General features: G+C 35.0%; 1 protein-coding gene across 6 annotated transcripts in view; it reads right to left on the bottom strand.

The window, feature by feature from the left end:
* SCAPER (S-phase cyclin A associated protein in the ER) overlaps positions 1-27320 on the bottom strand; it is a 539256-nt gene that overhangs the window by 412212 nt on the left and 99724 nt on the right. For 5 of the 6 annotated variants that reach the window (XM_073212228.1, XM_073212229.1, XM_073212230.1 and 2 more), the window contains exons 8-10: positions 25453-25613; positions 6679-6941; positions 2291-2527 (exon numbers count right to left, since the gene is read on the bottom strand). In XM_073212228.1, coding sequence (XP_073068329.1) covers positions 2291-2527; positions 6679-6941; positions 25453-25613 — 661 coding nt within the window. The remainder of the gene's footprint in view (positions 1-2290; positions 2528-6678; positions 6942-25452; positions 25614-27320) is intronic. The other variant, XM_073212227.1, reaches the window with a different exon arrangement.

Raw genomic sequence — 27320 nt, 5'->3', positions numbered from 1 at the left:
AAATTACAATGGCATTTTTCAATGAACTAGAGCAAATAGTTCTAAAATTCACATGGTACCACAAAAGACCCGATAAAGCCAAAGCAATCCTCAGAAAGAAGAAGAAAGCTCTAGTGATTACACTCCCCGACTTCAAGCTCTACTACAAAGCCACAGTAATCAAGACAATTTGGTAATGGCACAAGAACAGACCCACTGACCAATGGAACAGAATTGAGAGCCCGGATATTAACCCAAGCATATATGGTTAATTAATATATGATAAAGGAGCCATGGATATACAATGGGGAAATGACAGCCTCTTCAACAACTGGTGTTGGCAAAAGTGGACAGCTACATGTAAGAGAATGAAACTGGATTACTGTCTAACTCCATACAGAAAAGTAAACTCAAAATGGATGAAAGACCTGAATGTAAGTCATGAAACCATAAAACTCTTAGAAAAAAATATAGGCAAAAATCTCTTGAATATAAACAGGAACAACTTTTTCCTGAAACGCGTCTCCTCGGGCAAGGGAAACTAAAGGAAAAATGAACAAATGGGACTACATCAAACTAAAAAGCTTCTGTACAGCAAAGGACACCATCAGTACAACAAAAAGGCCTCCTACAGTATGGAAGAATTTATTCATAAATGATATATTTGACATGGATTAACTTCCAAAATTACAAAAGAACTCACATGCCTCAACACCCAAAAAGCAAATAACCCAATTAAAAAATGGGTGGAGGATATGAACAGACACTTCTCCAACAAAAAAATTCAGATGGCTAACAGGCACATGAAAAGATGCTCCACATGGCTAATTATCAGGGAAATGCAAATTAAAACCACAGTGAGGTATCACCTCACACCAGTTAGGTTGGCCAACATTAAAAAGACTAGGAACAACAAATGCTGGCAAGGATATGGAGAAAGGGGAACCCTCCTACACTGCTGGTGGGAATGTAAGTTGGTGCAACCAATGTGGAAAGAAATATGGAGGTTCCTCAAAAAACTAAAAATAGAAATACCATTTGACCCAGGAATTCCACTCCTAGGAATTTACCCAAAGAAAACAAGATCCCTGATTCAAAAAGACATAAGTACACATATGTTTATCGCAGCACTATTTACAATAGCCAAGATATGGAAGCAACCTAAGTGTCCATCAGTAGATGAACGGATAAAGAAGAGGTGGTACATATACACACTGGAATACTATTCAGCCATAAGAAGAAAACAAATCCTACCATTTGCAACAACATGGATGGAGCTAGAGGGTATTATGCTCAGTGAAATAAGACAGGCAGAGAAAGACAAGTACCAAATGACTTCCCTAATTTTTGGAGTTTAACAACGAAGCAAAACTGAAGGAACAAAACAGCAGCAGACTCACAGACTCCAAGAAGGGACTAGTGGTTATCAAAGGTGAGGGAGAGAGGAGGTTGGTGTGGGGAGGGGATCACATGGAAGACAGTGTAGCACAAAGAGAAGTAGTGACTCTGTGGCACGTTACTACACTGAGGCACAGTGAGTTCAATGGGGTGTGGAGGGACTTAATAATATGGGTGAGTGTAGTAACCACAATGTTTTTGTGTGAAACCTTCATAAGAGTGTATATCAGTGATACCTTAATAAAAATAAAAATAATAGATAAAATAATAAAACAAATTTTGAGTAATTATTCTTAAGATGTTTTTATATATGCCTGCTTCTTTTGAAAACTACTTTCTTAAAGCTAGCACGATGTATTTTGGATTACCCACAGATCTAGTAATACTACAGTGGAAAATAGACACGAGCAGAAGTAAGGAGTCATCGAAAGTCATAAACCTATAAATAATTCCAAGTCAATACATTTTTAAAGACTCTGCAATAAGCAATGGTAAATAAATTCATCTAAAGACCAACTCCAAGCAAATGATAGTGGTTGTCTAAAGTACTCTGCTAAGGGAATTTTTAAAATCAAGTTCAGTAGGCACCACTGCTCATCAGTATACTAGATGTAGCATGGAATGCTTCATTGTTATCGATTTAGTTTTTTAATGCTAGACTAGAGAACATTGGATCGATCACATACCAACTGAATGACTAAGCAAGTTATTTAATGTTCACAGTCTCATTTGCTGTTTCTAAAAGAAGTATCTTAACTATATCACAAGGTTGCTGTAAGTACAAAAATGCTAAAATAATATATATAAAATGCCTTATAAATCATAAAATAATACACAATGCAATTTATTATTATTGTATTGGGGTTCATCCCTCTTTAATATATTTATTTAAATTCTGATAAATAGTTCTTACCAAGTTAGCAGCACTCACATTTGAAATATCTGAAGGGTCCATTTCATTTTCTATCCTTGCTTTCTCTGCTAAAAACATGTCTTCATTTGTTTGCGAAGGAGGTGTGTTAACTTGCTGAGTAATCGAAACACACTCTGTATCAATGTGAACAGCAGGTATTTCAGAAGTTTGCTCAGAATTGTCTTTGAAGAAACTACTCCCAGAGTTCTTGACACCATCCAGCGTACTCACTGTGAGCTGACAAAACATTTCACAAAATAAATCAGAGATAAAGTAAAAAACACTCACCAACAACTCCACTCTAGAAAAACTGATTATGCTTAACCTATCAACTTCGTAGCAGTGATTAACTGGCTGGCAGACAACTCACTCATCATTTTTTTTCTATGTCTCAGGAGTAAGCCAAAAGAGAGACCATTAAGCAACCACAGATTTTATTTGCACACCTACTATATATAGGACACTGTCTGAAATGCTACAAGAAATTAAGCAATATAAATATAGTTACATTTTATTTTAGTAATTAGGCTGATTCTTGATAAGTACTTTTCAAGCCTCACAAGAGATGTAGTCATGAATACAATACTTTGTCTTATATTCAAATAACTAAAAGCATTTACATGTTTTTTGCACAGACTGTCTAATATCAAATGAAAGCACTTTTCACCAAAATATATACTTTGAAGCCATTTTACTCAAAAATATGAAACTTTCTCTCTTTAGATAATACTAACACAACCTCGAAGTATCTATCACAAAGACCACAGGTACATAACACCACTTCTCAGATTTAGAAGAGAAATACACCGTTAAAAAGCACAGTATATCTGAAGATACAGCTCATTATGCAATTCCTATTTTTTAGACTTCAATATTCTCCCCATTCCTCTTTAGGAATATTTAACACATATTCCAAAAGAAATATAAGAAAAAACCTAGAACAAATACAACACTAGTAAAATACATATTTGTTTTTTAAAAATTTTCTAGTTCAGTTTATAGAAACAAGCCTCATTATCCTTCCCATCAGACTACAGAAAGAATGGAGCTGTGGTTTCCAGTTATACTCAGAATATGAGCTCCAAGAGAAGAACTAAAATTTTAAATTGTAAATTTAAAACTCACTCACATCACTACTTAAATAAACATTAGATAAACATTGCAGTGGCCATAAAACCTCCAGTTTGATTAATTATTTATAGAAATAATAAACTTGGCCAAGTCTTATAAACTACGTTAACAATTCTACCATTGGTCAGAACTTAAAAGTGTCCTAAAGTGTTGATTTTAGCTTAAGAATTATTTAAATTGTATCACACTGTTTATACTGTTATCAACAATATATATATATCAGTCACCATGGTTTATAATCTTGGCAATATTTATATTAGCATTACTGATGTTTACAATATAGTCAGCCATGTATATTAAAAGATCAATATCATTTATGTAATAAAATCAAAGCTACACTACAAATTAATGTTGAAAAAATATGTACATGTGTTAATTCCATTTTTTGAAAGACAAAGTGTGCATTGGTGGTATAGTGGTGAGCAGAGCTGCCTTCCATTTTTTGAAAGACAGTGGAGAAAACAAAAATGGTACTAGCTTAGCCACCATCATCAATGAACTTTTATACTGATCTGCTTTAGCAATAGTTTGATTAATCAAAAGTTCTATGTGTGGATTATTCCTGAAATCCCAAAATCATGTAAGTTTATTCATTATACAAAAACATAATTTTTTATACTGCCAAATTTTATACCTAAAATACACATTAACACAAATGCTAAATGTTAAGTGATACAAAAAGTGTATTTCTTCAAGTTTACCTACATTAAAAAGTTATTCAAAGTGTATCCAACAAATATACATTGATTACTTTCCATGTGTTCAAGGATTCTGCTCCATATTATAAGAAATTAAAAGGCAGCATGAGATAATACCTATAAGGAGTTACTATGTCATGTGGACATAAAAGATACATACACTGAAAAGTCACAGAGCATCAGAAACAGTGTAGGGTTAAGAGCCATTATCATCATTAAGAAGGAAAACATGAAAAGTTGAGTACAGTTACCAATAAAAATAAATATCCTGCAGGTTAAAGGAGAGAATTTTGAAAATCAGATACTAGACTGAAAAATATTAGTTATTTTACAGTTTTTACTTAGCCCCTGTATCACATCAAATAATCTCATATTTCATCAATTATTTCTAATAAAATTATATAACTAAATATGAATCTTTATGTAAACACATACATTTAAAATGCATTCTTTCATCAAATAAGTAAACTTCAAGTGGATTAACAGAATTGGGAATATTAAAGAATTATATTAAATATTAGCAAGCTACTGTATACTAAGAGCAAGAAGTGAATGTAGAACAAGTTTAAAACGATCCTTACTTTCATCACCATTGAAAATTTTTTTATGGAAATAAAGTTGATACACAATATTATATTGGTTTCAGATGTAGAACATAGTGACTCAATAATTATATACATTACTAGATGCTTGACATATAAGTGTAGTTCCCCATTACCTAACCGAGATACTACAATAACATTGGTGATAATCTTTATGTTGTACTTCTATTCCTATAACTAACCTATTTTACAATTTGCAGTTTGTACCTTTTTATTCCCTTTACCTATTTCACCCATCTCTCATCCAACTCCCTATGGTAACCAACAGCCTGTTATCCATATGTATGGGTATATTTCTTTATTTGGTTGATGACTGGTTTTTTTAGATTCCAAATATAAGTGAAATCATATGGTATTGGTCTTTCTCTGCTTGGCTTATTTTAGCATAATACTCCTTAGGTACCTCCATGTTGTTGCAAATGGCAAGATTTCATTCTTTTTTGTGGCTAATATTCTACTGTGTATATGTACCACATCTTCTTTATCCACTCGTCTATCAAAGAGCATTTGGGTTGCTGCTGTATCTTTGCTTTTATAAATAATGCTGCAATGAACATAGGCATGCATGTATCTTTTTGAATCAAGAGATTTTGTTTTCTTCAGGTAAATTCCCAGAAGTGGAATTGCTGGCTTATATGGTATTTTTAGTTTTAGTTTTTTGAGGAACTTCGTATTATTTTCCACAGTGTCTGGGCCAGTTTACACTCCTACCAACAGTATAGGAGGGTTCCTTTTCTTCACATCCTCAACAACACTTATTATTTACTGTCTTTTGAATAGTAGCCATTCTGACTGGTGTGAAGTGATACCTCATTGTGCTTTTGATGTGCATTTTTCTGGTGATCAGCAATTTGGAGCATCTTTTCATGTGTCTGCTGGCCTGGTGTATGTTTTCTCTGGAAAAATGTCTATTCAGATACCCTGCCCAATTTTTACCAGATTATTTGTTTTTTTGGTGTTGAGTTATACGAGTTCTTTATATATTTTGGATATTAGACCCTTATTGGATATGTCATTTACAAATATATTCTCCCGCACTGTAGATTGTCTTTTTGTTTTGTTGATGGTCTCCTTTGCTGTACAGAGGCTTTTGAGTCTGATGCAGTCCCACTTGTTCATTTTTGCTTTTGCTTCCCTTGCCCGGGGAGACATATCCACAAAGAAGTTTCTCATGTTGACATTTATGAGTCATCACCATTTTTAATAACCTTCCAAATGAAGCAAGAGGACAACACTTTAAAGCAAGTAAAGTTACCCACAAACTGGGGCAAATGGATATCATATTCCTCCAGATGTGACACAGAGGACACTTTATTTCTGTCAAAAATGCATAAGCTAAACTGAATACTGACCAAACAAACAGAAGGACATTCTATCAAAAAAAAAACAAAAAACCTACTATGTAGCCTTCAAAAATATTAATGTCAGAAAACACAAATACAGACTAGGTAACTGTCCCTGGTGAAATATTAAAGAAACAAAGTCAAATGCAATGTGTGAATCTAGATTGGTTCCTGAGTCAAGGGAAAAATTCTGTGAAGACATATTTGGGGTGACTGGAAAACTGTGAATATGGACTAGAAATTAGATAATAATATTATATAAATGTCAAATTCCTTGATTTTATCATTATAATGTGGTTATGTGAAAGGTTTCTCTATTCTTTGGAGATGCATAGCTATAGTATAAAGATGAATGGTTATGTTTGAACAGCACTCTCAAATGTTCAGCATACAGTATGTGTGTATGACATGTAAATAGAGAAAAGATGTGGCAGAACATTAAACTGCGAACCTAGGTAAAGGGTGTAAGAGAGCTCACAGTTCTGTCCTTGCAACTTTTCTGTAGATATGAAGTGTTTCACAACAAAACTGTTAAACTTAGTAGAAAATAAGATATTCCAGCATATACATATCCCTGATAAAAAGGCAGTACAAGGATTTTCAGAGTGGGCTACCTGAGCTCTTTCAGCAAGAGGGCGGTCACAGGAGTGTGGTGAGCCTTTGGGTAGAGATCGTACAGTATTAGAAGGTCCGCCTCCAACGAATTCACCTTTCCGTATGCTTTCGTCAGGTAAAAGATGTACATTTTCTTTATTGCTATCATCCTTCGACCTTACTGTTTCTGTTGCTACTGAAACTTTTGGCAACACTGCTGTTGACCGTGAACGAACAGGTCTTCCTCTCTGAACAGTCTCCCATCCTTCAGCATCTTTCCAGTCTATGCAATTGAGAGAAGAACATAAATCAAGATTTCTTTAGATGATAAAAATTTTCAAAAACCTATAAAAAACATTTCCAATCTAATTCCCATTAAATATACCTAATACACAAACATGAAACTAATTTTATGGTGCGAGGTGTACTGTGTGTATGTGTGTGTAGAATATCTATCTTGAAACTACACCGTGTGATAGGTACACAGTCAGAAAGTAAAAATAAACATTTCTATAGCATATACTATGTGCCAGCACCGTTCTAGGAGCTTTATATGTAACTCCTGCAATCTTCACAACGACCCTGTAAGATCAGTATCATCATCCCCATTTTATCAATGAGAAAACTGAGACAGAGAGAGGTAAAGTAATCTGCCCAAAGCCGCATAGCTAGTGAGGGCAAAGCCAGGATGCAAAGCCAGGCAAATTGGTTCAGGTGCCCCAAACATGATGTAAAAACTGGTGCCTCCCCATCTTTCAGAATCCAAACATAGATTTAGCTCAGAAGTCCAAGTTCTTTCCTCTATTCCAGGACTAATAACACACTGACCTTTTAAAATCTATTTCAATAATGACAAGTTTATAGAATGTTCACTGAAGGAACTGTAGAAGATCTTGTCCAATATTTCCCCACACATACAAGGAAACTGAGGGCATGTGACTAAAGTCATACAGCAAAATAGTCTAAAATAGTAAGAATCTTCCACTGTTTCAAAATGTCTTTCAAAATTAATATGAAGACTTCCAGTTCTGACCAAGATAAAGTGGCCCCATCCTCATTTCCAGGTCTTCCTTCTTACAACTAGAAACTCTGGACAAAACACACAAAATAATCACACAACTATTTTTAAGAGAGGGAAAGAAGTATGCAAACTGCCTAGGGACCCTGGGATTGGAAAAGTACAGCAGTTCTCTGGGTTTTCTTATTGCTTCCTATATATTCCTGAAAGGACACTGTAATTAACAGCCTCCAACACAGAAGGACCAACAAGCATAAGCAAAACAGGCATCAGCAAAACCTGTTTCCTGAGCCAAAGGACGGGGCAAAGGGTGGCCTAACAAAGCAGAAAATCCTTTTGGCAAAATTCATTCAATTCTGCATCAGTGGAAACCTCACTCCCCATGGTGTCAACAGGGGTAAGCAAAAGCTGAACTTCCATTCCCCACCTAGCAGAAGCAGATGGTGATCCCAGTCCCGCACCAAAGTAGTGTCAGCAAAGTCAAATGGGGAGCCGAGCCAGCTCCAGCTGATATAAACAAGACCAAACAAGGCAGTAGGAACTGGGGTTACTGAAGCACTCCACTTTCTCCTACCCCTGGTGTCAGTGTGGCCCAGTGGGAAGCTGAACCTCCGTACGCCCTGAGCATCCATCAGATTGAATGAAGCAGTGTGGGTCAGAAGTGACAGACACTGGTTCTCCCTCGGGCCCAGTGCCAGCAGGGCCCAATGGTGAGCACAGCCTCCACCTCCATTCAGCATCAAGGACACATAGGATAAATTTTCTGTTCCCCCACTCCCCTAGTGTCAGTAGATCCCTATAGAGAGCTGTGCTTCCAAAACACCAGCATCAATGGCAGAACAAAGTGGGGGAAGGCAGATTTATTGGCTTGGTTCCCCCTCTCCTTGTCATGTCAGCATGGGCCAACAGGGAGCTCAGCTTTCACCCCACCCTGTAACAAGAAGCTGGTGCAAATCAGTCCTCCCTTCATTTTGCCCGTCCCTGGTGTCAATCATGCCTAGAGGAGAGAGAATCCCGTGCCACCAGTAGAGACCAAGTAGGTAGTGAAAGGTGGTGCCCCAGTTTTGCTAGGAAGTTGTCACAGCGACCAAGAACATAGTCTCAGGGACCTGAAGGACAGTAACAAAAGAAGTAACATTTGTGTCATGATAGTCCCAGAGGAAGAACAGAGTGCAGGACTGACTGAAGAAAGATTGGCTGAAAACTTCCCAAACCTAGTAAAAGACAGTTTAAAACAACAGATTCAAGAAACTTAGAAATTCAAAAAATCCATGCTATGACACATCACAATTAAACCTCTAAAAAACAAAGTAAAGCTCCTGACAGTAGTCATAGAGAAAAAGGTGAATTATTCATAGCGTATCAATTCTAATGACAGCAGATTTTTCATCTGAAGAATTAGAGGACAGGAGGAAGCAGTATATTTTTCAAGGACTGAAATAACTATTAATCTTAATTCTATATACAGTGAAAATGTCTACCAGGAATGAATGGTAAATAATAGCATCCTCAGACAAAGGAAAAAATTAAGAGAATAATAAACTTGCACTTACAGAATGACTAAAGGAAGTTCTCCTAAAGAGAAATGAAATAGTAACAGAAGGTGGTTTAAAAAATCAAAATGGAAAGAACACTGAAATGGGTAAAAATAGAGGTAAACATAAACTATCCTTCTCATGAATTCCTTGCATTGTATTTGACAGTGAAATAAAAAATTATAACACCATTTGATGTAGGGCTCAATATAATTAAGACAATTAAATTTAAAAAGTAGAAAGAATAAAGGGAACCAACTAGAAGGTTTCAATTATTTCATTCACAATGATAATCACCAAAATCAGTAGACTACCACAACTTCGATATGTAAAATGCAATACCTAGGGCAACAACTAAGAAAACTATACAAATCAATATTCTCCAAAACACTATCAATGAATCAGAATAGAATCATAAAACATGTTTGTTACCCACAAGAAAGCAAGAAGAGAGAAACAATGGAATGAGAACCAAAGGCAACAGAAAAATAATACATTGACAAACTTATGCCCTAACATATAAATAATTACCTTAAAACATAAATTATCTAAATGTAACAAATGATAGAGACTAGCACTGAATATTTAAAATATAATTAAACTGTATATTATCTATAAGAAACCCATTTAAATACAAGGACATAGGTAGGTTCAAAGTAAAAGAATAGAAAACATTATTTCATGCAAACGCTAATAAGAAAAGCAGGAATGGATTTATTAATATCAGATAGAACAGACTTGAAAACAACAGAAACTCAAGATACACAGAGGAAAAACTGATAAGGCAGAAAAAAAAAGGAAAGAATCCACAATTACAGCTGGGGACTTCTAAATCCCTCTCAGGAACTGACAGAACTATTTAGACAGAAAATCAGCACATATATAGAAGACCTGAACAACACAATCAACCAACAGGATGTAACAGCATATATAGAAAAGTCGATTCAACAACAGTAAATTTTTTTTCAAATGCCTACAAAACATTCAACATGACAGACCATAGTCCAAGCTACAAAATAAACTTGAATGCACCAATTCTGCAAAAGCCACAAAGTACCAAAACCCAACCAATATGGAATGGACTAACTGAATAGTCATGATTATTAAAGAAATTGAATTTGTACTTGAAAAGCTTCCAAAAAAGGAATATCCAGGCCCAGATAGCTTCTCTGACAAATTCTATTAACATTTTTTTAAAGGCTTAACACCAATTTTACACAAACTATTCCAGAAAATGGAGGGAAAAGGTAAATTTCCCAAGTTATAAGGCTAGTATTACACTGATACAAAAACACACAGAGAGTACATAAAAATAAAGTTAAATGCCAGTATTTCTCATGAACTTAGATGTAAAAATCTTCAAATAGCATATAAAATCCAGCAATGCATAAAATGAATTATAACCCGTAACCCAGTGGAATTAATTTCAGGTATGCAAATCTAGTTCAAGATTCAAAAAGGAAACAATGTGATCTACCACTGTCAACAGGCTAAACAAGAAAAATCATGTGACTGTATCAAGGCAGAAAGCATTTCACAAAATCCAACATATACTCCTAACAAAAACTCTCATTAAACTAAATAGAGGGGAACTTAATCAACTTCATTTAAATAAAAAAGTTTACAAAAAACTACAGCTAACATATACTTAATGGTGCAAGACTGAATCATTTCCCCAAGATCTGCAACAAGTAATGGATGTCTTCTCTCACCACACTTCTTCAACACACATACACACACACAAAAGATAATACAGATTAGGAAAGGAAGAAATAAAACTGTCTGTTTTCAGATGACATGGTTATCTACACAGAAAATCCCAAGGAATATACTTTAAAAACTCCAAGAATTATTACAGGAAATCAGTGAAGTTGCAGAATACAAGTCAAGGCAAAAAAACCATTGCATTTCTATATACTAACAATGAACTGAAAGTAAGAACTGCTTATAATTGCAGTAAGGAAATGAAATGTTTAGTAACAGGACTAACAAAAAAGGTATAGAATGTTTCCTAAAAATTACAAAAGGCTGATGAAAGAAATAAAATACATGGAGAGACCATGTGCAGAGATTGGAAAATTCAGCATAGTTAAAATGTCAATTTCTACCAAAATCCTAGCAACATTTTTTTCAACAGAGAGAAGCTTATTCTAAATTTATATAGAAACATACAAGACCTAAAATAGCTAAATACAATTTTTAATGAGAAAAATAAAGTGGAAGCGATCACTCTACCCATTGTTAAGGCTTACCACATAGCAAGAGTGATAAAGACAGTGTAGCTTATGTGAAGAACAGATACATAGATCAATGAATAAAATACAAAACCCAAGAATAGATACACAAAAATAGCCCAACTGATTTTTGACAAAATTTCAAAAGAGAATTTTCAACAAATTGTGGTGGCAAAAAAGTGACCCTCCATCCAAAACTCACACTTACCTCAAATGGATCAGAGAATTAAATGTAAGACATAACACTATAAAACCTTCAGAAAACACAAGAGAAAATCTTTTGAACCTACGGCTAGACAATGAGTTCTTAGACTTGACATCAAAAGCATGATCCATAAAAAGAAGACTTCCATGGACCTCATCAAAACTGAAAGTTTCTCCTCTGCAACATGCTCATGTGAAGAGAATGAAAAGATAAACACACTGGAAGGAAATACCCAACAAAGGACTATTATCTAGAATATAAGAACTCTCAAAACTCAACAGGCACATAAAAGATGTTCAATATCAGTAGCCATTAGAGAAGTGCAAATGAAAACCACGAGGTTATCACTACATACCTACATATCAGAATGGCTTAAATAAAATATAGTAATAATACTACATGCCAACAAGAGGTGGACAGAAATGTGTGTCTACAAGGATGTTAAATAAAGGGTACGAAATTTGTTATTTTTTTCCATTCCAGTTTTATTAAAATATAGTTGACATATAACCCTGTATTAGTTTAAGGTGAACAACATAATGTTTTATATGTGTATATGTGTGTCTATATGCACACATAATATATGTATGCACACCAAATGTTACCAAAATAAGTTACCATCCAGCATCTTCTCAGTTAAATTATTTTCTTATGATGAAAACTTTTAAGATTTACTCTTAGAAAATTTCAAATATGCAATACACATTACTGTTAACTATAGTCACTATGCTGTATATTATATGTGCAGAAATTATCTTACAACTGAAAGTTTATACCTTTTAATCACCTTTACCCATTTTCAGGCCTCATCTCCTCAACCTGTGGCAACCACAAATCTGTTCTCCATTTCTGAGTTAGTTTTTCTAGATTCCATATATAAGTGAAATCATATGGTATTTGTCTTCCTCTGACTTATTTAACTTAGCATAATGCCCTCAAGGTCCATCCATATTGTCACAAGTGGCAAGATTTCCTTTTTTATGGCTGCATAATTTTCCTTGTGCATGTCTTCTTTATCCATTCATCCATCAATGGGCACAGGTTGTTTCCATGTCTTGGCTATTACAAGTAATGCTGTAGTGAACATGGCAGTGCAGCTATCTCTTTGAGAGTGATTTAGTTTCCTTTGTATATATACCCATAGATGGGACTGCTAGATTATATGGGAGTTCTAGTGAAGAGCCTCCATACTGTTTTCCATAGTGGCTGCACCAATTTATATTCCCACTAACAGTGCATGAGGGTGCCCTTTTCTCCACATTCTTGCCAACACTTGTTATTTCTTGTCTTTTTGATACTAGCCATTCTGCTCTGTGTGAGGTAGTATTTCACTGTGGTTTTGACTTGCATTCAGTGATGATTAGCAATGTGGAACACCTTTTCATGTACCTGTAGCCATTTGGGTATTTTCTTTGGGAAAACATCTACTCAATTCCTCTGCCCATTTTATAACTGAAATGATTGTTTTTTGCTATTGAGTTATATGAGTTCTTTATGTATTTTGTCTATTAACCACTAATCAGATATATGATTTGCAAATATTTTCTCCTATTTTGTAGGCCACCTTTTCATTTTGTTGATGGTTTCCTTTGCTGTGCAGAAGTTTTTTACTCTGATGTAGTCCCACTTGCTTTTTGCCTTTTCTGCCTTTGCTTTTGGTGTCAGATCCAAAAATACCTTTGCCAAGAGATTTCTTTTTGAGGTGATGAAAATGTCCTAGAACTGATAGTTCTTATGGTTGTACATATCTGTGAATATACTAAAAATAGATGAAATGTATACTTCAAATGAGTGAGCTATATGGAATATGGACTGTACCTCAACAAAGATGTTACAAAAATTAATAGGAAAAAGTAAGCTACTTTCTGAAGCTTATTTCTGAAAAACTGAAAATCTAATGTTACTCTGAAAATATATTTCTTAAGATTATCTCAGATCATACCATCCATGTGACTCACTAAAGATAAGGAATATTATTTCAAGTAAAAAAAAAATACTTACAAAATGCTCTTTCTTACAACACGGCATATTAATGCATTTTCCTATTTCTAAAGATACAGTGACTACATTAATATATTGTATGTTGTATTTTAAAGATTACACAGACCTGTAATCTTTTATTTTCAAATGTCTGGACTTTGAAATTTCTAAAGGGAAATCATGTTTAAATATGTCCTGTGTCGGGTTTTGTTTCGTTTTTTACTTTTTATGAGCATTTTCAAGTGCACAATACAGAGAAAATTGTATTATGAACCCTATATTCCAATCACCCAACTTCAATAATTATCAACATTTTCCCACTGTTATTTCATCTATACTATTCCCCTGCCCAATTGTATTTTCAGAAATATTTTAAAGGAAATCCTAGACATAATATCATTTCTCCTGTAAATATTCAGTATGTGTTACATATAGGAATTTTTTTTAATATAACACTATCATTATGGTACCCAACAAAATTAATAAAAATATACCTTAAATCATATACTATACAGTCCATGTTCAATCAAGTTATCCCTGATTAACTTTTTAAAAACTTAGTATACAATGTTATATATTTCTGCTTTATCATTTAAATACATATATAAAAATTATAAAATCAACCTTATAAAAACCACATACCAAAAGAAAACCAACTAAATTATGTATGAAATTAGGTTTAATGAAAGATTTGTTTCCAATTAACTTAATTGGCTCTCTTAGGAGCACTATGATTACTTTACTTTTTAAAGGAAAGAAAAATGTCCTTCTTTGAAAGCTTTCTTGTAGAAAGAAATACTGCTTAAAACTTGAACCTAATCTATTAACCAACAAGATAGCCAACACAAACACAATCATGTAATAAAAAAAATGAAATAACTGAAACAAGTCAAAAGAGGAGTATGTCAAATAGAATCTATAACATAGTCTCTCAGAAACTAAGAAATTAGTAATGGACAAACTACATATTTAATGAACCTTTAGTAAAAAAAAACAACATTGAAAGTTGTTCCTATAATGAATATTTGTTGAGAACAGCAAATCATGCAATTAGAAAGCTTCTAAATACCTAGAATAATCTTAGATGTGCAAAAAACTCAAAGTTATACTTCATATTATAGTTTTTACACTCCAGAAATTGTACAATTTTTTAAATTTTACAAATGTTATTAATAAAGTCACACTAAATTCAAGTCCATACAAACAATAACTGAAAAGTACTTGAATAATCCCAGCCTGTCAGTGATTTGGTATCATTTTTATCTATCACTGTATTTAATTCACTAATACTTTGTTTAGGATCTTTACAACAATATTCAAGAAAAAACATTGTTTTGTTATAATACGCCTGTTAGGTTTTGATACTAAGGCTATGCTGGCATCATAAAACAAGCTCTTGTTTACTCTCAGGAAGAATTTCCACAAGACTGATGCTATTTTTACTTTAAATGTTTGGAAGAATTCACAGGCAAAGCCATCCTGATCAGGATTTTCTTTGTGAAAGAATTTAATATAGACCCACATTATTTTTAATACTTAAAAATTTCTCAAGCTTTAATTCTTGCTATGCAAGTTTTATTATACTGTGTTTTTTGAAGGGACTGATCAATTTCTTCTAAGTTCATAAATTTAGTATATGATATTGTTCATAATAACCTATTATCTTTTTAGTATGTGTGAGAGCTCTGCCAATGCTTATTTCATTCCAAGTATTACAACTTGTCTCTTCATTTTCTTGATCAGTATTACTAGAGGTCTGTTAATTTTATTAGTCTATTTGAATTACCTTTAGGCTTTATTAATTTTCTCTATTCTTACCTATGTCTTCTCCTTCATTTCCCTTGGGTTTAATGTGTTCTTTTCTAATTTTTTGAGATGGACAAAGAGTGAAGACTTTAGGTTTTCTTCTTTTCTAGTATGTACAGTTGAGGATATAAGTTTTCCTCAAAGCATAGCTCTACCTTAATCTCACAAGACTTTAAATGTTCACTTTCAGTCAGTTCACATTTTGTAATTTTTGTTGATTTCTTCTCTGATTCATGGATTATTCAGAAATGAATTTCAAAACTCAAATATTTGAGAATTGTATGGCTCTCTCTTTGTAATTGGTTTCTAACCTAATTCTACTATGTTCAGAGAGACAGAATTAGTTTAATTACATGAAATTTGCTGAAACATGTTTAATAGCTCAGCATGTGTCAATTTTGATAAATATTCCGTGTGTCCTTGAGTACGTATCTAGACTTACAGTCACAATAATGACAAAGTAGCCTGTTAAAAAATTAGCCCTCTTCATGTCAAACCTTACTATAAAAGCTAGACAAAACATATAAATGGACTTTTTAAAGGAATTGGAAAGCAACCAATATAGGCAAGATTTGAGGAAATACAACTCCTGAGAACAGAAAGGACAACAACATGAAATCCACATACACTCTAGAATTTTCCCTGAAGACATTTCAAATTCACAGGGGAAAGGAAGCGAGTCCTAGCAGAAACCAGAAGCCCTGTTCTGGCGAAAACAGATATTGGAGTTGAACGAGTCTAAAGCAACTGGGATTTCTGGGGCAAAAACTATGGTAAGTGGGGAATGGCACGTAAGTGAGCCAAAAAATCTATATTTAATGTTCCCTCAAGAAATATGACAACTGCTAAGCTTTGCATATACAGGGCAAGACTCCAAGACACCCAGCAGAAAGCAGCAGCTGGGATGCTAATGAGCTATGTAGATACTGTAGAAACTGTATACTGCTGAGGAAACAAAAGTTGGAATTCAGGAATGTAGCAGCCTTGGCAAACACCCCCAGTTTTCAGTTGAGACCACAAAAGAAATAAAAACAAAACTAAAACACAACTTTGATAAACCTCAAATCAAATCCTGACTGAATTAAGGTGATCTGCTTATGCTCCATCTTCTTGCCAGAAGACAAAAAATATTTCTTAGAAAGCAACTGTGAAATTTTTAATACAACATATTAACATTCAATTAAATATTATGAGGTATACTAAAAAAAGTCAAATAACTGAAAACCCCCAAAAATCTTTTAAAAGTAACAAACCCACAGGTGGTTCAGAAATTTTACTTTTCAGATAGACTTGTTAAAATAGCTATTACTAAAATACTCAAGAATTTATGGATGAGACATACAAAACAGAAGATCAATAGACTAGAAGAAGTATCAGTAAAAAGATCCCAGACTGAAACATCAAAAGAAAAAAGAATGGAAAACAGTAAGCATTATTTGATAGACATGTCAATTATGTCAACTTCACTAATCAGGATTTTTGTCCACTTACACTATCACTTGTTGAAGAGAGTTATGTTAAAATATCCCACTATTGTTTTTTAGTTCTACTTGTATAGATTTTCTTTTGTTCACTTTTAGTATTTTTATTATACTGCATATAGATGATTTGTTTTGCATTTTTCTTCCCCAGAGTTTATAGTACTTCTTAAATCTGAGACTTGATGTCTTTGCACAGTTTAGGGAAATTCTCAGTGATTGTTCCTTCAAATGCTCCTTTGCACCATTCTCTCCATCCACTCACAGACTCCAGGTGTGCCTCTTAGGTTCTTCTCTGCATTTCCTTATCTCTTTTCTCTCTGTAATTTAGGCTCGGTATTTTCTATTGCACTTAGAATTAATTCAACCCCTATTCTTCTAAACTTTAAATATATGTGGAAACACACCAGATGTTTCAAAAAGTCATTTATCTTCCTGGGTTCCTCTCCTCCAGAGCACTGTAGCAATCAAAAATCTGGACTGCTTGCTCTCCAGGCCTGCTACACGGCTATCATCCTAGGACCAGCACCACAGAATTATTGGCATTGCCGCCCTTCTGTGCTTGTTCCCTCCAGAAGTGATGGTGTCCATGGAGGTAAAAAAAATTTTGAGACCATGCATGTTTGAAAATATCTTTAATTTACTCTCACATGTAATGGATAATTTGGCTGGACATACAATTTTTACAATTGTAAATTTTTAGAAATTATTTACCTTCAGAATTTTGAAGACATTACTCAGTTTTTTGTGGCTTCTAGTGATAGTTTGGCAAAAGCAGACAGCATTCTGATTCCTGACCATTTGAATACAAACTGATTATCTTCTTATCTTTTAGAGCCTCTCAACATCTGTAGTATTCATAAATTCCCAACAGGTTTTGGTGCCATTCTATTTTTCAACTGTTGTGGTGAGCACTTAATGGGAGCTTTAGGTCTAGAAACTTCAATTTTTCTGTTAAAGGAAATTTCCTTTAATTATCTCTTCCATGATTTCCTCCTTTCTTTTTCTTTCTTTCTATATAAACCCATGTTATTCAAATATTAGATATGACTATCTGTTTTTATATAACAAAGCTGAACACTCAGCCACTTAGGGGATTGGATTAAAGATAGCAGCATGAGAGGTGAGACAGACCACCTCCTAAAACCACATATAATAAGAAAACATAATTCAATACAACTAATACTGAAAGAGCAACAGGAAAGAAGGCTGCAGGAGACTGCATACACCTAGAAAAAAGGACAGACTTCACGGAACAGGTAACTTAGCAAAGCTGTGACCCGGGGGGCCAAAGCCCTTCAACTACCACAGATAACGGGCAGGAGGAAGAGAAACAGAGCGGGAAGGGAGTGGAGGCCTGGGACTGCAGAACACCCAGCCCTGAAGATCTGATCTGGGAGCATGAACATATACTGCATGGTGCTCTGGTGATTAGTGGGGTTGGAGAGCTAAGACCGGCAGAATACATGAAGACATGGAGATTCCAGCTGCTTGTGGAAAACAGGCATTCATATCAGGCTAATCTGGGCGGGCAGTCTGAGAGACTTCCTAAAAGCAAGAGGACCGCTAATGGGGCAAGGATTGCATAGAGCTTGTTACTCAGGAGAAAGGACAGGCAGACAAAATTGTCTGGGTGCACTCTGCCCAGCAGGTTGGGAGCTTAAACGATCTTCAGCCATTCCATCCCCCTGGCTGGCTACACAGCTCCAAGGACCCCCACCTGATACACAGCCTGCTGTGTCTTCCTCCCGGATAGCCTGCACCTGGCTCACACTCACAAACCAGCAACACCTGCCATGGCAGAAGGACAGCCAGAGGGAAGCCCCGCCTACAGCAGCTACAAACACAAAGCACAGAGGCTTGCACCTGTGTTTGGCCCAATGGTTCTGGCAGTGGAAACCAGCACAGCAGCCGGGAAGCAGGAAGCACCGCCTTCCTCCCCCCAAGTACCAACACCGCTGCCCTGCGATCCCCGACATTGCTCCAGAGACTGAGCACCTCCACAGAGCAGAGCTTCTGGGCACTAGAGGGCATCACAGACAAATTATGAAACAACAAAGGAACCTGGTTCAAAGCAAAAATATGAATACACCTGAGAAAGGTTCAAATGAAAATGACCTCATGAATCTACCTGAAAGAGATTTCAAAATAAAAGTCATCAACATGCTCAGGGACATACAGAAAAATATTAAAGAACTCAGGAACAAATTTTAAGTCAGAGATCCAACCATTGAAGAACACAATGGAGAGTATTAACAGGAGATTAAATACAGTGGAGGAGATGATGAATGAAATAGAAATTAGGGAAGAGGAACACAAAGAAGCTGAGGGACAACGAGAAAAAAGTATCTCTAAGAATGAAAGACTACTGAGAGAACTGTGTGACCAATCCTAATGGAACAATATTCACATTAAAAGGATGTCAGAAGAAAAGAGAGGAAAAGAGACAGAAAGTGTGTTTGAGGAAGTAATTGCTGAAAACTTCACCAATCTGGGGAAGGAGATAGTCTCTTAGGTAAAGGAGGTGCACAGATCTCCCAAGACCAGGGATCCAGGGGGGAAAACACCAAGATATATACTAACTAAAATGGCAAAGACTGATGTTAAGGACACACTATTAAAAGCAACCAGAGAAATAAGATCACACACAAAGAAAAACCCATAAGGCTACCATGAGACTTCTCAGCAGAAACTTTACAGGACAGAAGGGAGTGGTATGGTGTATTTAATGCAATGAAGCAGAAGGGCCTGGAACCAAGATTACTTTATCCAGCAAGATTCTCATTTAAATTTGAAGGAGGGATTAAACAATTGCCAGATAAGCAAAAGCTGAGAGAATTTACCTCCCACAAACCATCTCTACAGTGTATGTTGGAGGGACTGCTACAGATGGAAGAGTCCCCTTAGGAAACAGCTGTCACCAGAGGAAATAAAAAGGGGTAGACAAAGAGTACAGAATATGACACCTAACATACAAAGAATGGAGGAGAAAGAAAAAGAAGGGGAAAAAAAAGAACCTTAAGATTGTGTTTCAAACTGCATAATGAGTGAGTTAAGTTAGACTCTTAGATAGTAAGGAACTTACCCTTGAATCTTCGATAACCACAAATATACAGACCGCAACGGAAATAAGTACACACCTATCGACAATAACCCTAAATGTAAATGGTCTGAATGCACCAATCAAAAGACATAGAGTCACTGAATGGATAAAAAAACAAGACCAAACTAAATGGTGCCTACAAGAGACTCACCTCTAACCCAAAGACATACACAGACTGAAAGTAAAGAGATGGAAAAAGATATTTCAAGCAACTAATAGGGAAAAAAAGCAGGTGTTGCAGTACTTGTATCAGACAAAATAGACTTTAAAACAAAGAAAGTAACAAAAGACAAAGAAGGACATTACATAATGATAAAGGGGTCAATCCAACAAAAGGATATAACCATTATAAATACATAAGCACACAACAAAGGAGCACCTACATATGTGAAACAAATACTAACAGAATTAAAAGGGGAAAAAGAATGTAAGGCATTTATTATAGGAGACTTCAACACTTCACTCACTCCAAAGAACAGATCAACTAGACAGAAAATAACTAAGGAGACAGAGGTACAGAACAATACATTAGAATAGATGGACCTAACAGATATCTACAGAACTCTTCACTCAAAAGGTGAAGGATGCACATTCCTTTCAAATGCACGTGGAAGATTTTCCAGAATAGACGACATACTAGGACACAAAAAGGGCCTCAGTAAATTCAAAAAGACTGAAATTGTAACAACCAACTTCCCAGACCACAAGGGTGTAAAACCAGAAATGAATTGTGCAGAAAAAACAAAAAGGCTCAAAAACACATGGAGGTTTAACAACATGTTCCTAAATAATCAATGGATCAATGACCAAATAAAAACAGAGATCAAGCAATACATAGAGACAAATGACAACAGCACAAAGCCCCAATTTCTATAGGAAACACCGAAGGCAGTTCTAAGAGGAGAGTATATACCAAACCAGGAATATTTAAAGAAGGAATAACAATCCCAAATGAATAGTCTAAATTCACAATTATTGAAATTGGAAAAAGAAAAACGAATGAAGTCCAAAGTCAGCAGAAGGATGGACATAATAAAGATCAGAGCAGAAATAAATAAAATAAAGAATAAAACAATAGAAAAAAAATCAATGAAATGAAGAGCTGTTGGAGAAAATACACAAAATAGTTAAACCCCTAGCCAGAAACATTAAGAAAAAAAAAAGAATCTACACACATAAACAGAATCAGAAATGAGAAAGGAAAAATCATGAAGGACCCCACAGAAAAACAAAGAATTATTAAAGAATACTATGAAAATCTATATGCTAACACACTGGATAAACTAGAAAAAGTGGACAACTTTCTAGAAAAATACAAACTTCCAAGACTGACCCAGGAAGAAACAGAAAATCTAAACAGACCAATTACCAGAGCAACGAAATTGAATCAATAAACAAAAAACTACCCAAGAACAAAGTATCTGAACCAGATGGATTCACTGCAAAATTTTATCAGACATATAGAGAAGACGTAATACCCATTCTCCTTAAAGTATTCCAAAAAAATAGAAAAGCAGGAAATACTCCCAAACACATTGTATGAAGCTAGCATCACTTTAATACCAAAACAAGGCAGACAGCACCAAAAAAGAAAACTACAGACCAATATCCCTGATGAACATAGATGTAAAAATACTCAGCAAAATATTAGCAAACCAAATTCAAAAACACATCAAGAGGATCATACACCATGATAAAGTGGGATTCGTCCCAGGGATGCAAGGATGGTACGACATTTAAAATTCCATCAAATCCATCCTTTATCCATCATACACCAAAATAAAAGGAAAAAAACCCACATGATAATCTCCATAGATGCTGAAAAAGCATTTGACAAAATTCAACATCCATTCATGATAAAAACTTTCAACAAAATGGGTATAGAGGGCAAGTACCTCAACATAATAAAGGCCATATATGACAAACCCACAGCCAACATCATACTGAACAGTGAGAAGCAGTAAGATTTTCCTCTAAGATTGGGAACAAGTATGCTCACTCTTCCTGCTTTTATACAGCACAGTTCTGGAGGTCCTAGGCACAGCAAACAGACAACACAAAGAAATAAAATGCACCCAGATTGGTAAGGAAGAAGTCAAACTGTCACTCTTTGCAGATGACATGATATTGAACATAAAAAACCCTAAAGAATCCACTCCAAAACCACTAGAATCTCTGAATTCAGCAAAGTTGCAGGATACAAAATAAATACACAGAAATCTGTTGCATTCCTAAACACTAACAATGAACTAGCATAAACAGAAATCAGGAAAACAATTCTATTCACAATTACATCAAAAAGAATAAAATACCTAGGAATAAACCTAGCCAAGGAAGTGAAAGACCTATATCCTGAAAACTACAAGATGCTCCTAAGAGAAATTAAAGACAATTCTAATAAATGGAAATTTATCCCATGCTCTTGGGTAGGAAGAATTAATATTGTCAAAATGGCCATCCTGCCCAAAGCAATCTACAGATTCAATGCAATTCCTATCAAAATACTGACAGCATTCTTCAAAGAACTGCAACAAATAGTTCTAAAATTCATATGGAACCACAAAAGACCCCAAATAGACAAAGCAATCCTGAGAAAGAAGAATAACGTGGGGGGGGAATCTCACTTCCCAACTTCAAGCTCTACTACAAAGCCACAGTAATCAAGACAATTTCGTACTGGCACAAGAACAGAGCCACAGACAAGTGGAAGAGAACAGAGTGTCCAGATATTAACCCAAACATATATGGTCAATTAATATACAATAAAGGAGCCATGGATATACAATGGGGAAATGACAGCCTCTTCAACAGCTGGGGTTCGCAAAACTAGACACCTACATGCAAGAGAATGAAACTGGATCACTGTCTAACCCCATACACAAAAGTAAACTCGAAATGGATCAAAGACCTGAATGAAAGTCATGTAATCATAAAACTCTTAGAAGAAAATATAGGCAAAACTCTCTTGAATTTAAACTGAGCAACTTCTTCATGAACACATCTCCATGGGAAAGGGAAACAAAAGCAAAAATGAACAAGTGGGACCATATCAAACTATGCAGCAAACGACACCATCAGTAGAACAAAAAGGCATCCTGCAGTATAGGACAAAATATTCATAAATGACATATCCGACAAAAGGTTGACATCCAAAATATACAAAGAGCCCATGTACCTCAACAAACAAAAAGCAAATAACCCAATTAAAAAATGGGCAGAGGAGCTGAACAGACACTTCTCCAAAGAAGAATTTCAGATGTCCAACAGACACATGAAAAGATGCTCCACATCGCTAGTCATCAGAGAAATGCCAATTAAAACCACAATGAGATATCACCTCACACGAGTAAGGATGGCCAGCATGCAAAAGACAAAAAACAACAAATGTTGGTGAGGTTGTGGAGAAAGGGAAACCCTCCTACACTGCTGGTAGGAATGTAAATTAGTTCAACCATTGTGAAAGCAGTATGGAGGTTCCTCAAAAAAACTCAAAATAGAAATACCATTTGACCCAGGAATTCCACTCCTAGGAATTTACCCTAACAATACAGCAGCCCAGTTTGAAAAAGACATATGCACACCTACGTTTATCACAGCACTATTTACACTAGCCAAGAAATGGGATCGACCTAAGTGTCCATCAGTAGATGAATGGATAAGGAAGATGTGGTACATACACACAATGGAATATTATTCAGCCATAAGAAGAAAACATATCCTACCATTTGCAAAAGCATGGATGGGGATAGAGGGTATTATGTTCAATGAAATAAGACAGGCGGAAAAAGACAAGTATCAATGATTTCACTCATCTGTGGAGTATAAGAACAAAGAAAAAAACTGAAAGAACAAAACAGCAGCAGAATCACAGAACGTAAAAATGGACTAACAGTTACCAAAGGGAATGGGCCTGGGGGGAATGGGTGGGAAGGGAGGGATAAGGGGAAAAAGGAACATTATGATTAGCACACATAACAGTGGGGGGGCATGCGGAAGGTAGTATAGCAGCCACAATGTTGTTCATGTAAGTGTATTACTGATACAAAAACAAATAAAAATAAATAAAAAGTAAAGGACTTATCCTCTTCAAACATTAACCATGTTATTTCCATGGGACTGTTTGAGTCAGAGCATATAATTACAAACTTCAGTACTATAGCTACTGTTACTACAAATTACACCAAAATTTACCCCATAATTTACTATGTATAATCACAACCACTGAAGTGGAGACCAAAATGATCAAAAACAAAATTTCTTGATATATTAACAAGGGTTTTTCTTTCTAGGTTCCCACTGAATTTATTTAGTGAAAATTTCTGATAAAAACAATGGTATTTTTAAGCCTACTTCTAATCAAGGTTTATCACTCCATCTCAGATGGGTCATACTCATAATGTCTGAGAGTACTGCTTAAAAAAAAAACCATGGTAAGTTCAGAAGCATGATTCATTTACGGTTTTTTGCAATTTTGATTTTTGCAAATTTGACACATTTAAGACTATTTTAAGATACAGAAACTAAACTTTATGATTCCACATTTTTCTACATTTTTGTCAGAGAAAGAACTCATGCCTACTCTCAATTTTCTACTACTTAATCTATACAGAGAAACCAATGGTAATACACTGTGTAAAAGTAAGGAATATTATTTGACATAAGTCAACATAATTTACTGAGAAAAAAGTGGAAAAACTACACGTATCCATAATATAAAGGTGGGAATGACTTAGTTATGTGCAAGAAAACATTTCTTTCTGAACCAATAAACTCCAAATGATCTTTCATTGAAAAAAACAGCAGTACTCTCAAGTTGCTCATTACTGACAATACAAATCTCTTATTACTTGCTATCATTCTAAAATCCAATCCTCTATAAATATATAAAAAATCGATTCTGGATTCCTATACAAAAACATTTCAGGAAGGAAATACTTTAAGGGATAAATTCCACGTGAGTCCTCAGAATAATAGCCCATTCTATTTATTTCTGCTTGTTAATTATTCTGACGGTATAGAAAACAGATGTATGAACAAAGATAAACAGAATATTTTAGTGCCAAAATAATATTTAAATATTACTGAAATGAAGTAGTGACATGCTACTTAAAAAGTGTATTGCCTAGAGGATGGAGCAGTTTATTTTTCCCTTACTTCAAGTCAAAAGAGTTATAAGGGATCTTATAAGTGAACTGACAAAAGAAATAATTCTCCTTTAAGTTTATACAAGGCAACACGAGATGAGAATTATTTCCATAAACTTTCACAGAATTTTTAAGATTATTTTATCATTTTCACTAAAGCAAGCTAATATCAAACAAATGCAACAAAAAGGTAACTATACAATGCTATTATCACCAATTTGAAATAAAATAAATAGCCCATATACATCCACCTGTTTACTACATAAAAAGGTTGATTCAAAAGTCACTTGCCATTTTTGCAGGAAGTCTTCTGCACTGCCACCGGTGGGCAAGACTGGGTGGGAGCTACATTCGAAGAGGCAGTAGAACCTGTATGACGAGCCTTTACCTTGTCAGCCCAACTGACACCGGTGGGAGGCAAACGGGGAGCAGCCACTGTGCCTGGTGAGGCCCTACAGAGACAAATGACTGCATTAATACATGAAATATTTCAGTTAAAAATGTTAATATATATTCAGTAATTAAAATTTTTAAGTACGCCTATCTGTATATCAATATACCTATCTGTATACCAATCTGTATATCAATATATATAGAGTAACATACTAAAAGCAATTTCAGGTAAATACATTTATAAATTTACTCTAGCCTAATATTTAACTAGTTTAATATGATATGACATACTGTTTGGGAACAAGAATAACACAGAAGCTCTCATTATTCAGTTTAATGGAAAATTTCAATTAAAGAGCAACACTAAAAAGTATGTTCATAAAACTTAAACTCTGTATTTTCATTTAAAAGTCATCTTTTTACAGAGGATCAAAGCCTAATTTGGCTACCCTGAAAAAGAACTAAGATACGATATGAAAAAGAACTTCCAACATCAGCACTCTCTGGAAGACTCATGCCAGAAGATGATCATCAAAAAACTCCAACAAAGATCCACATGCTGCTACAGGTGTAGCTGCATTCATCCCCCCGGTTCCTGGACTTGCCATGGGAATGAAGAAGGAGATATCTAAGCTGGCCTGTGCATACAGTAAAACAACAAATTTGACTGGATCTACACTGCTGGAACTCAACCAAGAATTAGGAGAAGTGCAAATTGTAGCACTCCAAAATCTCACGATGACAGACTATTTACTGTTACAAGAACATATGGGATGTGAACAGTCCCCAAAAATGGGTTGTTTTAATTTCTCTGATTTCTCTCAGACTGTTCAAGTTCAGTTGGACAATATCCACCATATCATAGATAAGTTTTCACAAATGCCTAGGGTGCCTAACTGGTTTTCTTGGATTCACTGGAGATGGCTGGTAATTATAGGTATGCTTTGGTTATGTAACTGTATTCCTATTATGTTAATGTGTGTGCGCAATTTAATTAGTAGTTTAAAACCTATACATGCTTAAGTTACTCTACAAGAAGATATGTCAAAGAAATAATCAATCCTTCCATGTTTTATTTCATCTGCTATTTCTATAGCTTTTCTTCTTCCTTCCTAATTACAACCCCTAAATAGAATTCGTGCCTCATATCGAATTTACCTTGTATCACAATTGTTCCAAGTGATACAGATATCTCAAGACAAATGTTGGGCATAGAAGCCACAGGGCATAAATCTGCAAAGAAGTAAAAAAACTAACCTTTTCAAACAATAAGGCTTCTCTCTCACTTACCAACTTTACATTTCCCTGTATGGCCCGGAAGATGACTGGTTAGCCAGAGACAGGTAAGATTCCTCAAGGGAGGAACAACCTAAGACAGGCACAGTCGCAGGGGGGCCATCAGGTGAGAAATTGGGGATCAACAGAGGTGAGGCTTAGAACCTCACACACCCCGTTCTAAGAGAAATCTTCTGCATCCGTGGATGTTTTATTGCCCTTGTCTAGCTTGGATTAACACATAGTCTACAGGCACACACCTGATCATCTACATTTGCTCTCCTGCAACACTAAACAATGTTTTCTATCTTTATCTTGCATCTACCTACCACTTTAGCATTTTATTAAAAATAAAAATAATAATAATAATAATAAAGGGAGAAATGTGGTATCCACATATAAATCAAGTATAAAAATCAAATGAATATTCATATTTGACCTGTTTATAGTTCATAATGCGTGATCAAAACCTAAAGTTTCTGTGATGACTG

This window comes from Manis javanica, chromosome 8 (assembly GCF_040802235.1).
Source record: "Manis javanica isolate MJ-LG chromosome 8, MJ_LKY, whole genome shotgun sequence".
Lineage (NCBI taxonomy): Eukaryota > Metazoa > Chordata > Mammalia > Pholidota > Manidae > Manis > Manis javanica.
The sequence above is the reverse complement of the archived record's forward strand: the minus strand, read 5'-3'. Positions and strand labels throughout refer to the sequence as shown.